Source organism: Lissotriton vulgaris, chromosome 3_2 (assembly GCF_964263255.1).
Source record: "Lissotriton vulgaris chromosome 3_2, aLisVul1.2, whole genome shotgun sequence".
Taxonomy (NCBI): Eukaryota; Metazoa; Chordata; class Amphibia; order Caudata; family Salamandridae; genus Lissotriton; species Lissotriton vulgaris.
Window position 1 is genome coordinate 103010495 of NC_141690.1, and position 16498 is coordinate 103026992.

The 16498-nt window shown below is 45.9% G+C and overlaps 1 protein-coding gene across 2 annotated transcripts in view; it reads right to left on the reverse strand.

Annotated features, from left to right (window-relative positions):
• LOC147725374 (uncharacterized) overlaps positions 1 to 16498 on the reverse strand; it is a 2508159-nt gene that overhangs the window by 2088213 nt on the left and 403448 nt on the right. For both annotated transcript variants that reach the window (XM_086964051.1, XM_086964052.1), the window contains exon 5: positions 16335 to 16448. In XM_086964051.1, the coding sequence (XP_086820177.1) occupies positions 16335 to 16448 (114 nt within the window). The remainder of the gene's footprint in view (positions 1 to 16334; positions 16449 to 16498) is intronic.

A 16498-nucleotide genomic window follows, 5' to 3' on the forward strand; every position in this document is an offset into this window, starting at 1 on the left:
AAAGGAATTTCGGCAATATGACCATTTCAATAAGGGATATACGACCCGCCATGGTTAGCGGCATTGCAATCCAGCGGGTAATACAACTAGCAATGTGTTCTATGGTGCATCCATAGTTGAGGCGCATGAGCTCCTCTCGATTTGCCGTGACCTTGATCCCCAGATATTTAACCTCGTTCTCACACCACACTATTGGATAGTCCATCTCAAAGGGGATAGCAGCGCACGTCAAGGGGAAAATTTGAGATTTGGACCAATTAATGTTAATGCCTGAAAGGCCACCAAATCTGACAAACTCACGCATAATGGGATTCAAATTTTGACGAGGGTCTCTTATATAAAGGGTGACATAATCCGCATATAGGGATATGAGGATAGGGCGTAACAGGCAACGAAGACCGACATGATGGTAATGCTGTCTAATCCTCGCTGCCAGAGGCTCCATAATGAGTGCAAAAAGGAGGGGGGAAAGGGGACATCACTGGCGGGCGCCGCGGGATAAGGAAAAGGATGTTGAAGCCTGCCCATTAATCAGTACCCTCGCTGTAGGCGATGTGTGCAGCAAGCGAATCCAGGAGAGGAAACCAATGGGTAGTCCCATACATTGAAGCACAGCGAATAAATAATCCCATTCTACAGAATCAAAGGCCGTGGAGGCGTCCAAAAAGACCACCACCAGTGGCAGTTTGGGATCAACTGTCTGCAAGATGTGAAAAAGAGTCCGGAGATTGTGTGATGTCGCCCTACTGGTATGAAACCTGACTGCTCAGGAAGGACCAGTTTGTCCAACAGGAGACACAGTCAGTTTGCTAAGAGCTTAGCAAGAATCTTGGTATCAGTATTCAGCAGAGACAGCGGTCTATAGGAATCGCAACAGTCAGGGGGTTTCCCTGGTTTTAACAATGAGGTAATTAGGGCTTACCTCATTGAAGGCGGAAGGATTTGGGCCTCCTGGGCCTCAAGAAAAACTTCTTTCAACACAGGGAATACTTGGGCAATGTATAATTTATAAAAATCCATGGGTAGGCCTTCAGAGCCAGGGGACTTGCCCGATCTCATCTGCATAACAGCCTCCCTGAACTTATAGTTCTCAAAGGGAGCAGCCAGAAACTGGTGTTGTGTGTCCCCCAACCATCCCAGATAAATGTCTCTGAACAGAGGTGAGAAGTCTGGTTGGGAAGTGCGTTGCATAGTGTATAAATTCTTGTAGAACGAGGTGAATGTGTTTAAGATGTCCTGACTATCCCTATGCCGTACACCATTCTCGTCCACCACCTCCAACACAAAGCTAGAGAAACGAGGCTGTTTAATCTCTGTAGCTAGAGCCCGACCGGGTCGCTCACCTTCCCCATATCTGCGAGCCATAAAGTATTTGCCGTGGAATTTCACTTCTCGGTCAGCAGTGGCAACATAATCAGGCATTTTTTCTCGAAGCAGTGCCCTGCAGTTGCCAGAACCCTCCCTCCAAATGTCAGTCTCCAGCCGCCGTATCTCGACCTCAAGGCGTTGCAAGTTACATCTGATGTCACAGAGGACGCCACTACTCTTGGATATGCATATGCCTCGGAGGGTGACCTTAAAGACCTCCCGGGGGTGTGGACAGAAGGTCTACAGAGCCCTTGTTCCTGTCGAAAAAATCTTTGATTTCTTCCCGTAGTTCATTCTGGAAGACTGTATCTAAAAGGGACTCCGGGATGAGACGACAAAAGCGAGGGGAGGCTACTGTGCTGGGGGGGGGGATTATCTCAAGGCACACGGGTGCGTGGTCAGAGAAGGTATGGGCAAGATGAGTTACAGATTGGATCCAAGGTGTCGTGCCTCAGGAGCAAAGCCAGTAGTCCAGACAAGACCATGTGGTGTGCCCAGAGGTGTAATATGTGCCTTCCCTCCCAGCAGGATGTGTATACCTCCAGGCATCGACTAGCCTGTGTTCATCCAGTATCCCCAACAGCATCTCACGCGCCTTGGTGTAATGGTGAGGTTGAGGGTTGGAGCGGTCTGCTGCCGGATGCAATCTTATATTAAACCCCCCACTCCCCATATCACATGTGTGGATCCCATATCTAATATGCGGCTCCAGAAAGAGGAGAAATATTGTGGGTCATCATGGTTAGGACGGTAGCTACAGCCAAGGCAACCGAATGAATGCATAGAGTACCCCACACTATACAGCCGCGCCCAGAGTCATCACAGTATGTGCCTCCCAGTATGAAAGCTGTATTCTTCTTTATCAGAATGACGGTACCCCTAGAATAGGTGGAGTAGGAGGAGAAAGCTCGAACCGAGGCCCATCTGGTGCCAAAACATTGGGGCAAACGAGGATCTATATGGGTCTCCTGAAGCAGTGCAATGTGTACCTGGTGACGGTCCAAATATGCCAAAATCTGTCTCTGTTTACAAGGGTCACAGAGACCCATGACATTCCAGGTAAGCAATTTTATACCTAGGGCCTTAGGGTGTGTCATCATTAGGAAGTGAGAGGTAAATGAAAGACAGAATCAATTGTAAAGCAATGTGGCACATACCCATGTGTCGAGCATCATAACAGGATACTTGTACAATAGGCATGATGGTACAGTAAACAAAAAACCAACCCCCCCAGTACCCTCCAGCTCAAAACCACCCCAGCCCCACCCACGACCCAACAAAAAGCATCTCTGAAGGAGCAGAGTAATCGTGCTGGTATACCACCTCCCACCCGAAGAAACCACAGAAACAGAAAAACTGCAGTGTCCCAGACAAAACCGGCATAAGGCCATAAAATAGCAATATAGAAAAAATTCAAAAAGATTAACATGCAGTGGGGGAGCTCCCATAAAGGGGGGTACCCGGTGGGAATGAACCCCCTCCCATATCCAGCAACGCTATGTTATACACCCAAGAGGAAAGAGGAGAACAAGACCTCTCGCCAATGGGAAGACCAGCGGCGTCGGGGGGACGGGTGCCCGTTGAAGAAATAAGTGTACCTGTCCAATGTTCAGAGGTTCGACTGCTACAAATGTAGCAAAGAAAGTCACAACAGTCAGCTACACCCATATCACTTATCTGGACAGGAGCAGTCACCACATTCAGAAGGGGGACCAGCATAACATGCGTGGTGGCCTCGTGTAGGTGATCGTGAAGTCATCGTGCACCTCGATGATTCCATGCACTGAACTAGGAATGACGGGTGACCGGTAGGCCACCAGCATGAAGAGAGTTCAATTTCCGGTCGGCTAGGAGGGTACAGATAGCTGACTGCAACGAGGTGATCTTCCAGCCAGCTTCTTCAAGAAATCGTCGACATGTTGTGGATTTGCACAGAAGATGTGTTTCCCGTCGTGAAAGATCCGGGGTTTTACAGGGTAAAAAAGCACATATTTTATATTAGCCTTCCAGAGCTTTTGCTTAGCGGGTAGAAATTTCCGACGCGCCTCCTGAACTGCGAGGGTGAAATCCGGACAGACTGAAAAAGCATTGCCTTCAAATTGCAAAGGTTTCGTTTCCCGAGCTTTCTGTAGTGCCACATCACGATCCCTAAAGTTCAAAAGTCTGGCAATAATGGGTCGAGGGGGGGCACCCGGGGGTAGGAGCGGCCCCAAGGATCGCTGGGCGCGCTCCACGACCAGGTGGGGTGAGAAGGAGTCAGCGCCGAAGCGGCCTTTCAGGAGACGTTCCACATAGTTCTCCAGGTGGCCTGTATTGGTCGATTCGGGTATGCCAACCAGGCGAATATTGTTGGGTCAGATGCGCCCCTCAATGTCCTCGTTCTTAGCCGCGACCACCTACAGCAACTTATCCATGGTCGTGACGCGGTCTTGAAGTTGGGACGTGATGTCCTCCGTCTCAGAGATACGACGTTCGGCCTCTTTAAGTTGTGTCTCGTGCTTATCAACTTTATGAACAAGAAAATCGAGGCGATTATTCATTGAATCCATTTTGCCAGACAAGTCTGTCAAGCTGTTCTGCACCGCAAGGAGAAGTGTTTTAACTTCATCCCCGGAGGATTACGCAGTGGGCGAACCAGATACCATGTCGTATGATTCAGAGTCCACAGATGTGGAACGGGTACCAGCTTTCCTGGATCCAAATATCAACCGAGGTTGGCGGGCGTCAGTTTTCCCCATAGCCTCGAGGTCTGAAGAGGGGCGTAGTAGACCGCCGGGTCCCGCCAGCCAGAAGCGATAGTCGTAACTTCCCGTATATTGAGTGTGACTCTGTAGGAGAGGAGGCCAGCTAGCTGTTCAGCTCACACATACACGTTCAGCAGGGGTACTATGAGCGAAGTCCCACGTATTGGTGACGTCAGCAGTTCGCAGGATGCCAAGGGCAATGTACAGCGCACAGAAGGGACAAGACCTGTACACAAAATATGAGCAGTGTGATGTCAGAAGCCAGGCCCTGCATACACTGCAGACTGAAATAAGGACTTAGGACCTGCACAGTAGATGAGACAGTGGGGGGGGGCAGCCTCCACCAACAGAAGGGGGGGTTCCCAGCAGGAACATAAAGGCTGGCAGAAACAGAAGGCCCACAAATGTCAGGGGGCAGGGGACCAACCAATCGTAGAGGACACCACTCCAGACGCAGCTTGCACCGCCCTCAATAACTGAAGGGAAGTAAATGAAAGGCCTAACGTCCAGACATAGGAGTAGTGGCCAAGGGGCATCCACAGTGCTAATGGAGGAACCGGAAATTCTCAGCCTGGTGGGGAGACCGACCCACTCTCCCCTCCTACCTCACAGCAGCAGCCAGCACAGGACATGGTAGCTGAGTGATGTTAAGGCACCTCGAGGCAATGGGTATGTAAATATGGCGCTGAGGGACAGCTCAATGCTCTTTGCACTGCGGAAGCCGAGTGACAATAGCAGTCTGCAGGCGCGATGGAAGGCGGATGATAGTGGGATATAGTGCGCCGCGTATCGAAATAGTGGGCACCCGCCGCGGGCCGCAGACACCCGGCGTCCTGGAGGGGGGCCGGAGCACAGCGGCCACTCATGCTAGGAATGGAAAGCATGCAGAAGGCAAAGCACGCAGGGAGTGTTGCGCGACTCACCTCCGTACCGCGGATCCGATGCAGCGAGGCTGTAAGTCTATGCCGAGTCGTTCCGTCAGGGTGGAGAAGCAGACTGCGCGGAGTCCGCCGAGGCCCAACCCCACGTGTATGACCGGGGAGTTACGTAGTGCCCACAGCCCAGCAGCGCCTCCAGCCTCAGGAAGCACTCACAGGCCAGCGCAGCACGCAGCGCCGCTGCTCCTCAGAAGGCAGAGCAGAGGTCACGAAGCTGCACCCCGGAGCTCAGAAGAACCTCAGGTACCAGAAGCAAGTGTCAGCGAGGAGAAACGGCAGGCAAAAATGCAGATTAATGACAGATTTTTTCACTGGGCAACTAGAGCCTCAAAGGTGTGCGGCCATCTTAGCTGTGTGCCACCTAGCGCCCCCCTGCCTCATTCTGCACTTCTCTTACCTCTTTCTGCACCTCTCTGGCCTCTTTCTGCACTTCTCTTGCATCTTTCTACACCCTTCTTCCCTCTTTCAGTACCTCTAATGCCCTTTTCTGCAGTTTTCTTGCCTCTTTCTATACCTCTCTTGCCTCTGTCTGCACCTCACTTGCCTCTTTCGGTACTTCTATTGCTTCTTTCTACACCTCTGTTGCTTCTTCAGCACTTCTCATCACACATCACTGATGATATCATCAGCTGAATGTGGTTTGGTTCGATATTTAACTAAGTAGTATATATATAGGAATCTACATTAAAGAATGAGTGGATGTATAAGTGTCTGGATGGAGGATTTACTAGCACTGTGATTGACTGTGTAAGTGACTAATTTAAAGTGTCTCACTAAATATATGGGATAGTGATTAAACTATGTGAATATCTGTATCCCTCTATCTCTTATTGTGTAAACTACTGCATAAGTTGGTTAATAGCTATGTGAAAGTCTATATTAGTTATTAATTAAAAAGTGAATATTTGTATGGGATAGTGAATGTGTGTGTGGTTGGGTGGGAGGTGTGTGACTGTCCAAAGATGTGAAAATAGTTGATTTAGTAGGTATATGAGGTTGAGACTGTATGTGGAAGCAGTAGTTTGGGCGAGTGAATATCTTTATGGGTGTGATGATGAGTAAATATATTTCTCAATGAAACATGTCCAACAAAGTACAAATATAAAAGGCAGTGTATGTGACAGTTATTGTATATAAATAAGTATACATAGGACTCAGTGATTGTATGAATGACTATCAAAAACTGTATACTTGTAATAGGGATTTTATAACACACTAAGTATGAGTTTCTATCTATATGAATAAATAAAGTGGTATTTGTATAAGTTTGTAGCTTAGTAAATGTAAGTATGATCAATTGTTTGCATAAGTCAGTAGGATGACTGCATAAGTGAATAGGATGTGTGCTGGTGTGTAATGTCGATGTAGGTGGATAAGTATATTTAATAGTGTTCTATTGATCTTTGTTAGCATGTATGAGTGAATTTATAGGTAAGTGTTTAGATGTGTGTGTAGATGTAGGAATCACTGAGTGGATTTTTAGAAACTTGTATTGGTGTGTCAATGGTTTCAAATATGGTACTCCATATTTTATAATGAGTGTTGAAAAGTTATACTAGTGTATGATGAGTTGTATCAGGTTGTCACACGGATGATGTCATCAGTGATGTCATTTGAGATGTTATCAGTGATGTCACTGACCATGTCATGAGTGATGTAATATGTGACATCATTATCAGTGGATTGCGGGCGCGCGAGTTATACTTAGTACAACTAACTATAACAGAGGAATTTCAATGGTTTTGTATGAGTGAAATGTTCAGCTAACTATAACACCCCTAAAACCTATAGGGCCGATTCACAGAATGAATTTAAGACTCAATCCTAAACTTACTACTATTTTGGTATTCACAGAATGCACTTACTACTTTTGGCATTCACAGAATGAATTTACTACTTTTGGTATTCACAGAAGTTAGGATTTTGTCCTAAGTTTGTCTTAAGACAAACTTAAGACAGACTTTTTTTTTTTTTTTTTTTTTTTTGGTTTTTGTATAGCGCGTAGTCACCCTTGAGTATCCCAGCGCTGAAACCTCGAACTCCTAACGGGGGGCACAGGAAAAAATTCGGAGAGAATCAGGGGAAAAGGAGTGTTTTGAGGGACTTTCTGAATCGAAGGAGGTTTGGCTCAGCTCTGAGGTTTGAGGGGAGAGCGTTCCATTTTCTGGCCGTGTTCACCGAGAATCTACGGCCGCCTATGCGGGTTTTCTTCACCCTAGGGACAACAATAAGGTTTCCTTGTTCGGACCGAAGCGCTCTCGAGGGTCTGTATGGAGTGATCCAGGTGCTCAGAATGGGGGGACCTGTATTGTTCAGGACCTTGTGTGCCAGACAGAGGGCCTTGAAGGCGACTCTTTCCCTTACGGGGAGCCAATGAAGTTTTTTCAAGGCGGGTTTGGCCGAAGTTCTTGCTGGGGTGTTTGTAAGCAGGCGGGCTGCGGCATTTTGAGTTTTTTGTAGTGTTTGCAAGGTGGCTTCCGGCGCCCCGAGGTAGATTGCGTTACTGTAATCCAACCTTGCTAGCACTAAGCCTTGAATTAGTAGCAGGCGGGACTGGAATGGGAGTAGGGGGAGTACTTTCCTACATGATCTCAGGAGCCCATAGCAGATGCCGGCTGTTTTCCTGGCCTGTGTCCGGAAAGTAAGATCTGTCTCTAGCCACACTCCCAGACTCTTGACTTAAGACAAAATCTTGACTTAAGACAAAATCCTAACTTCTGTGAATACCAAAAGTAGTAAGTTCATTCTGTGAATGCCAAAAGTAGTAAGTGCATTCTGTGAATACCAAAATAGTAGTAAGTTTAGGATTGAGTCTTAAGTTCATTCTGTGAATCGGGCCCAAAGTTTTTTTCAGTGAAGATTACCTACTGGCGGTCGCCAGTGTATAGTTATAGTTAGGACCTAGTTTCCATAGGAAATCCACAAAATTCTTTTTAGAATAACTTTGGCGCCGGTCGACGAATCTTCACAAAATTCTCCAGGAAGATGGCCAGCTCCCTCGACGGAACAACTTGAAAATACTTAATGTACCGGAAGCTATGAAAGGAGCTGATTTGAAGGGCTTTGTTATATCACGGATAAAGGGGACTGTTCTGAAGGGTGACGAGACAGTGGATCTAATGCGAGAAATCCAGAGGGTGCATCGAGATCCCTTTCGGAGAAACCCTGCTGGCAGAAACCAAGGAAAATGTTGGTAAATTCCTAACTTACAATGTGAAGGAGCAGATTTTGTCATCAGCCCTGAAGGAAAAAACAATATCATATAATAGCTCTAACCGTTTCAATTTTCAAATAAGGTCTGATATTTCCCATGTGACAGCAACCAGACAGTGGGAGCTCGGGAGGAGGCTGGATGAGCTGAATGGTCTGGGGGTAAAGGCACAATTAAAGTTCCCTGCACATTTGAGGGTGATGTGGAACAACCACATGCACCTGATAAAAACAGGGGAAGAAGCGGTAATCTAATTCTGAAGATTAGGAAAGAACAGGGATCAAAAGGTAGCGAATAGGTGGGGATTAGGTGTATAGGATCCCCTCCTTTATTTTGCAACTTGCTGTTCGGCTGATAAATATATGCTAAAATGCCACAATATTGAGATTGAGATTGAGCATCCACAGAATTATTAGGAAATAAAACTGCATCCAGGTAATGGAGCCTAGCCAAATAGGCTTAGCCTATTGGAAGGGTGGGTTCCTCAGGGGGGGGCAGGGCACAGGGGGAGGTGGTCAGGGGTGGGGTTACAGGGGGAGCACTTGGGTGGGGAGCATAGGGATAAAAACCAAAAAAATACTCATCTCGCTAGAGTCAAGGAAGCAAGCCTGTTAGGGAATTGGACGAACAATGGGAGATCAAAGTTTAGGGAATAACCAGATCATTTTCACCACCTGGAATGTGAATGGATTGCGGTTTCCTCGCAGGCAGAGGCTTATCCTCAAAAATTTGGAGATGTCAAGCACCCAGATCTGTCTACTACAGGAGACTCATTTGAGTTTTGATGAAAGTCGATCTGTTTTTTCTAAAACCAAATGGGTAAAAGAGTTTGAGGTATCCCAGCAGACAACGCACAATAGAGGAGTGGCCATACTAGTGAAACAGGGTGTCTCCGCAACAATTAGGGGGGCCCATACGGATACGTCTGGAAGGTGGATAGTTGTGAAAATGGTGCTGAATAATATCGACATAGTATGTGCCTCTTTCTATGGACCAAATGTGGATTTCAATGTACTATTGGACCCCATCAAAGATAGGAGTAATGTGAGTAAATATGTAGGCGCACCAAAGATACGACGTGCACTGCGGAATATGATGCATGATCTGGACTTGGAAGATGTATGGAGAGTTAAACAGGGTCCAGTTCAGGGGTATACTTTTTATAGTAAGAAGTCAAAACATGCCTCCAGGATCGACTATATTTTCACGGATATCAAGAAAATAGAAGTGAAGCCCAGCCTCCTTTCAGACCATGCTCCCCTGCAGTTGGTATATGTGAATAGTGTCACACAGATGCAGTTCAGATAGACATTAAAGAGGGCTATTCTTCCCTTTCCAGTCCGGACAGTATAGTTCTAAGTTAGCCCTATATGCAGACGATCTGATCCTGTATACCAGAGACCCATCTATAGCCGTCCCCAGGATTGAGGAATTACCAGCAGAGTTCGGGGGACTATCGGGCTACAAGGTAAATAGATCTAAGACCAAGGTTATGTGTTGGAACATAGATCACTGGGTGGGTACAGAGAGTTTGGAGTTTAGATACCTGGGGATTTATGTTGTGCGTGAACTGGATCGGATCCCTAAGATAAATTTAGATAGAACAACTAAAGAAATAGATTGATTGTTCAATAGATGGAAGAACCTCCCCTTAACTATTCATGGGAAAGTGAATTTGGTAAAAATGGTTATTCTCCCCAGGCTTTCATATTTATTTTCAACGATCCCTCTATCATTTCCAAAGAAAGATATAAAAAAGATACAGGGCAAAATTGGGAGCTTTGTGTGGGGGGACAAAGGGGTCCGCCTGACCTGGAAGAAACTTAGAAGGAGGTTACTAAAAGGTGGGCTAGCCCTCCCTGATATTAGCCTCTACGCAGTGGCATTTCAGTTTAAGAGCTACGTATGTTACTCGCTAGACCTGATGATTCACCCTGGGGCAAATTGTTGCAAGAAAGGGTGAGAGTGGAGGGGGGAAATGATGAATTTATGTATAAATTTGGATCTCCAAGATTTTTCAAGAGGGTGCGACTGAAGATATTAAAAACAGCTCTAGAGATTTGGTACAGGGTAAGGATAAGTAGTGGGATTGGGTACTACTCTGAATCATCTCCAATTTGGGATTCGCCCGGTACTCCGGACTGTACGAAAGATGCCCTGGCAATGCCTATTAGAAGAGCTGGAATCATGAAATGGAAACACTTACTGGATGAGGAAGGGATACGCCCATGGGAGTATTTGAAGGTGAAGGTAGGGAATCATCTTTCAAGTTTTAAGTACCTTCAATTGGTGTCTTGGCACATAGCGGAACGGGGGGAGATGCGGAGCAACGAGGTAGTAGAAAGACTTAGTCGATTATCCATACCTATTGTAAAGGTAATTTCGGTATGGTACCAACAGCTTTTAAAGGGTGATGATATGGAGACACCACCGGCTGAGGGGGTATGGAACAATTCTCCACTGGCATCACAGGCTGAGGGCATGTTTGAAACATCTTTGAAGATCTTATATAAATATGTTAAGCCTGCCTGCCTGAAAAAGAACCACTTCTTTGTAACTAATAGGCTCTACTATACCCCCTACAAAATAGGGAAATTTGCCCCTGTCCCTCCACCACAATGTCCGAGGTGCCATGAAGTGATGGCGTATGACATTCATATGTTTGTAGATTGTAAAGAGCTGGACAAATATTGAAAAGAGATAGGTCAGGTATTGTCAGGTCTTTTCAGTACTGTGATTAATGTAAACTCTCCTTTGATCATATTTGGGGATGATGGGGTGTTCTATCAGACAGTTACTTTGAAAGAGAGAGGGCTGCTTCTTTACTTGATCCTACTAGCAAGGAGGTAAATTTGTAGGAGGTGGAAGGATCGCCTCCCCCCGAGCAGCGAGGACTGGCTAAATGTATCATTCAATATGAGAATATGAGAGGGCAGAGGAGAAGCCGTCTAACATTTGGCACCCTCTAATAAGGTGGGGAAGGAAAATAAGATTGATCCGGACACTCCAATGATTACACCATGTCCCCGGTACTAAAGGGGAGGAGGTCTGGTGACCCAAGTTAAAGTGTGGTCAGCCTGGTGGCCCACAGAGAGATAGTAAGGCTGTAAATGTTCCACAAAGACTTGACACAGTGAGATGAGGAGTAAAAAAAAAAAAAAGGGAAGATGGCCAGCTCTGCTCCGCTCCGATCCTGAAAGTTTCGGGGTGATTCGTCAAGTGGGGGCTGAGAAAAAAGGGGAGTTCCCAAAACATGTTTTCCCCATGCATTTTCCATAGGGACCTTTAAGCGCGGCTACAGCTCGATCTGGTGAACGGAATTACACCACATTTGGCGAAAACGTAGAGTTTGGTTCGCAGATCATGTTCTTTGTTAAATGGTGTAAATCCGTGCAGTAGTTCCTGAGAAAATCAAAAGTAATATCATAGATATATCTATGGATGAAGTAGGGTACGCTTATCCGCCGAGTATCATACGCGTACCCTTACGAGCAAGAGCTGCATGCTAATTGGCTGTCAACTGTCAACATTCCAAACCAGGAAGTGTTGGCAGCCATCTTGTGTCTCGGTAAAACCGAGGCACAAGAAAAATGAAAAACAAGTGCGCAAAAGACGCAAAGGGGGCAGGGTAGAAACACCCTGACCCCCTAGGCCTGCTCAGGGGGTCCCACAAGTACTGCCACCCCCAGGGCTTCAACATTAAGGGGCCCATTAGGATGGTGGGCGGATTGCCCCCGCCAGGCTGGCGGTAGCCACCGCCGACCTGGCAGGGGCAATCCGCCAGCCATCCCAACCAGACGACCCCCCGCCATATTAGCATGGCTGGGGGGTCGGCGGCAGATGGAAAGACCATCCTCCGCTTTTCCGCCCCAGTCAAAAGGTTTAATATGGTGGCGGTGTCTAATAGACACAGACAGCCATATTAGGATGGGCCTCTGCAGATGCCTTTCTGTGGCGGCAATGCCACCACGGAAAGGCATGCGGTCTTTACTTTGGGGGCCCCCGGAGTGAAGGAGGGGTGGGGGGTGCACACGGGGGTACCTGTGGAACCCCCCAGCATTTGCATACACAAAGCGGCAGGCACCAATTGGTGCCTGCCGCTTTGTGTATGCAAATGCATGCTTGCAATTTTAGCACTGTGGCGGGCGATGCTGAGAGCACCGCCCGCCACAATTTAAAAAATGCAGTATGCGCCCGCCACAGTGGCGGGCGCATCATAATACCCCCCACGGGACCCCCGCCCTTATGGCGGGCGGTCCCATTATCCAATAGGATGGCGGGCGGACTAAGTCCGCCCATCATCATAATAGGCCCCTATCTATGCAGGGGGGCTCACGGCCCCCCCGCAACAGAGGGACCACCACCTCCCGGGGCTCCTTAAATTTTTTTTTTTTTAAAAGACCGGCATCGCGCCAGGAGGCGCCAGGATGCCTTTCACCACTCTACAAACGCGCCCCCTGGCGCGTTTGCAGGGGGGGGGAAATAATTCCCCTTGAATACTGGGAGTCCCTGGGGGCACTCTAGCCCTCCAGGAACCTCCAGTATGCTCCAGGGGGCTGCATTGCAGAGAGGGTTTCTGAGGCCACGCCCCTTTTTACACCTCTCTGCAACGCAGCCTTACTGGAGGTACCTGGTGGGCTAGTTGGACCCCAGGGACCCCCAGGATTCAAAAGGACTTAATTTGACAACTTAAAACGCACCAAGGGGCGCGTTTGCACAGTGGTGAAGAGAGGGGGCGGGGCCGGAGTTCACATGTGTGCAAACACACCCTGTGGTGCGGTTTAAGTTGGGGAATTAATTCCTTGTCAATACTGAGGGTCCCTGGAGGCCAACTAGCCCACCAGGTACCTCTACTAAGCGCCACGGAGCTGCGTTGCAGAGTGTTGTAAAAAGGGGCGTGGCCTCTGAACACCTCTCTGCAATACAGCCTCCTGGCGCATACTGGAGGGACCTGGTGGGCTAGTTGGGCCCCAGGGACCCACAGGATTGAGGAGGAATTTATTCTCTAACTTAAAACGCGCCACAGGGTGTGCTTGCAGACATATCACCATAGGCCACGCCTCCTTCCTTTTCCACTGTGCAAACGCGCCCTGTGGCACGTTTCAAGTTGAGGAATTAATTCTCTTTCAATACTGAGGGTTCCTGAGGGCCAAATAGGCCAACAGGTATCTCCAGTAGGTATCAGGGAGCTGCGTTGCAGATAGGTGTTCAGAGGCCACTCCCCTTTTTACACCTCGCTGCAACGCAGCTCTGTAGCGCTTACTGGAGGTACCTAGTGGGCTAGTTTGACCCTAGGGACCCTTAGGATTGAAGGGGACTTAATCTCTCAACTTAGAACGGTGACAGGGCGCGTTTACACAGTGGAGAAGGGAGGGGAGGGGCCTGACGTGATGTGTGCAAACACGCTCTGTGCCGCGCTTTAAGTTGGGGAAATAAATCCACTTCAAACCTGAGGGACCATGGGGGCCAAGTAGCCCACCAGGTGCATCCAGGAAGCGCCACTGCGCTGCGTTGCAGGGAGGTGGTGCAGGCCGTGCCCCTTTTTACATCTTTCTGCTACGCAGCTCTGTGGCGCTTACTGGATGTACTACGAATTCCGATTTACTCACCTGTTATCAGGAGAGACCTCAGTGCAGCATCTTTGAGCCCAGTACTGATCATGAAAAGTAATTCTAACCATACTTACCAGTAACATGAATTTCCTTCCATAGGCTAACATTGGCTGGTTTCACTTGGAAATTCTTCTAAGTGTGGAGTTTTGCAAATTTAAAATATTCACCTAAAATCATCCGAACAACGAATTTCGATTTGCTCACCTGTTATCAGGAGATAACCCAATGCTGCGTCTTTTAGCCCAGCACTGACCCTGAAAAGTAATTCTAACCATACTTACCAGTAACTTGTATTTCCTTCCATAGGAATCCATTGTCTGGTTTTCACCAGAAAAGTTTCCAAGTGTCTATTTTCACAAACTACAAATATTTCTAAAAAATCACCTGTATGACTTAAACGCATTCTTTCAACTGTTTACAGGAGATACACCAGTGCTGGATCCAGGATCCACCACTGAGTAAGAAAAAGTAACGATAACATTACTTACCTGCTAAGGGAATTTCCTTCCATAGGCTAACATTTTCCTCTAAAATCAGCCGAATTACTCACCTGTTATCAGGATAGACCTCAGTGCTGCATCTTTCAGCCCACTACTGATCCTGAAAAATAATTTTAACCGTACTTACCAGTAACTTGAATTTCCTTCCATAGGATATCATTGCCTGCTATATAAAATGTATATATATAAAACAAATATTACAATTTCAATATTTTTTAAAACAAATTTAAATTTATATTAAAAATATGTAATGTAATTTAAAAAATAAAATATCTAAAAATAAATAGTTTAAAACAATGTAGTGAATCAGTATAAAAAAAATATAACAATTAATACCATTAAAAATTATCATTTACAAAACCTTTGAAATTCACTGAAAAAACCATAGGTTTCAGCCACGTTATAGTTAGGAATTAGCATTTAAAAAACCTTAGAAATCCACTGAAAAAAACATAGGGTTCAGCCAGTCAGTCACTGTCTTATGCTTATTATATGACAGCTTGTCATGGGCACTGTGTGACTGTGCTTTTCAGGATTGGTTACTCCCTTTCCTCCAAGGCTCTTCTAACTTGAAGAATTTGGGATTTACTAAATTCCTTTTGAAGTGGCAGCTCTTTTAGGTTTCGCCTGCACAGCGTTTGCGATGTGCTTGAGAAATCAATTGCTTTTAAAATAAACTTAAAAGAGATTTACATCCCGTCTCCTCTCTTTCCTTGGTTTCTCATTGGTTCCTGTGCATGCCACTTACCATTTCTATTGGCTGTAGCATATTTTCCTGCATTTACCAATGCTTCTTACTTGTCTGCTTTTCTTCTCAGTTTCCCGCCGCCAAAATACTGCTAGTATCCGCTTTGGTGGAACTATATTTTCATAATGTTTTGCCTTTTACTCTTGCAGCATATTTTATAACAATTTATCACCCGGAGAGATTAAGTGATTCACACAGAATCACAGCATGTTGCGCCGCGCCATTTAGACTCGAACCAGGATCACCAGCTCTCTAGTCAATAGCTCTGGCCGCTGCGCCATATCCTCTCCACTCCTGTGTTATATGCCAGGGAGCTCTTTCCTTCTCCCGGACTATAATTGATGAAAACAGCTCTTAATTTATTGCATAGTCGAAACCGATGTATTACCAATGCTTGTTTAGCCATGTCGTAAATCAGTACAGCACGCTGCTGTGCAGCATGTGTGAATTTTTAAAAAAGCAATATGACATGGCGCGCACCGCGTCATACCACTTTATTTTCATTTGTTTTAGTTCCAGCCATGCTGCGCAGCATCACACAGCTGCACAACATGGCTACAAAAAAACACATCAAAGTGAATAGCTCTCGCATAGGCAAGACCTGTTGGCTTTGCCAATGTTTATTTAAAAAAAAGGTGTGCATCCTGTTTTTTTTTTTTTTTAGATTAATATATGAAGGTTCTGCCACTGAAAGTGGTGTGATAAGTATCTTTGGACAATTATGATTAGAAATTAGTTTGAATATTTAATTGTCTGAAATAGAACTCGTACTCGAATAAGGGCCTAATTCACAAAGGTAAACTTACATTTGTGTGTAAGTTTTAGATTGTATGCTATTCACAAAGAGGTTTATGATTAGTAGATGTATGACTGTGTAGTCTCCGCACGTAAAAAGACCTATCTTTTTATGTACAGAGACTCCACATTCGTAAAGATACTACTCGTAAGTCCTCTTTGTGAATAGTAACCAATCTTAAATGTACACAAAAGTGTAAGTACCTTTGTGAATTAGCCCCATCTCTAAACAAATATATAAATGGAAGCTCAGTATGAAAATATACAAGAATAAAAAATAGTACAAGATCTGCTACAGACAACATTATTTTCGTCAAGGGACAAGGATAATCTCCCATTTTTTATTATTCGCAATAATAAATATTTGAACACTATGATATAGAGGAAGACAAGTTTGGATGAAAAAAAGTAGACATACCTCTTCACTTGGAAGACCCAACTCATTAACAAGAGCTTCTGTAAATTCTTTGAAATGTTGTTTATTATCCTCGTTTTTTTCATTCTCTCTGATCTCTGTAATGACATCTTGAACCTGAAAAAAATGCAAAATATTCTAAGAATTTAATTTTTAACCCTAAAATA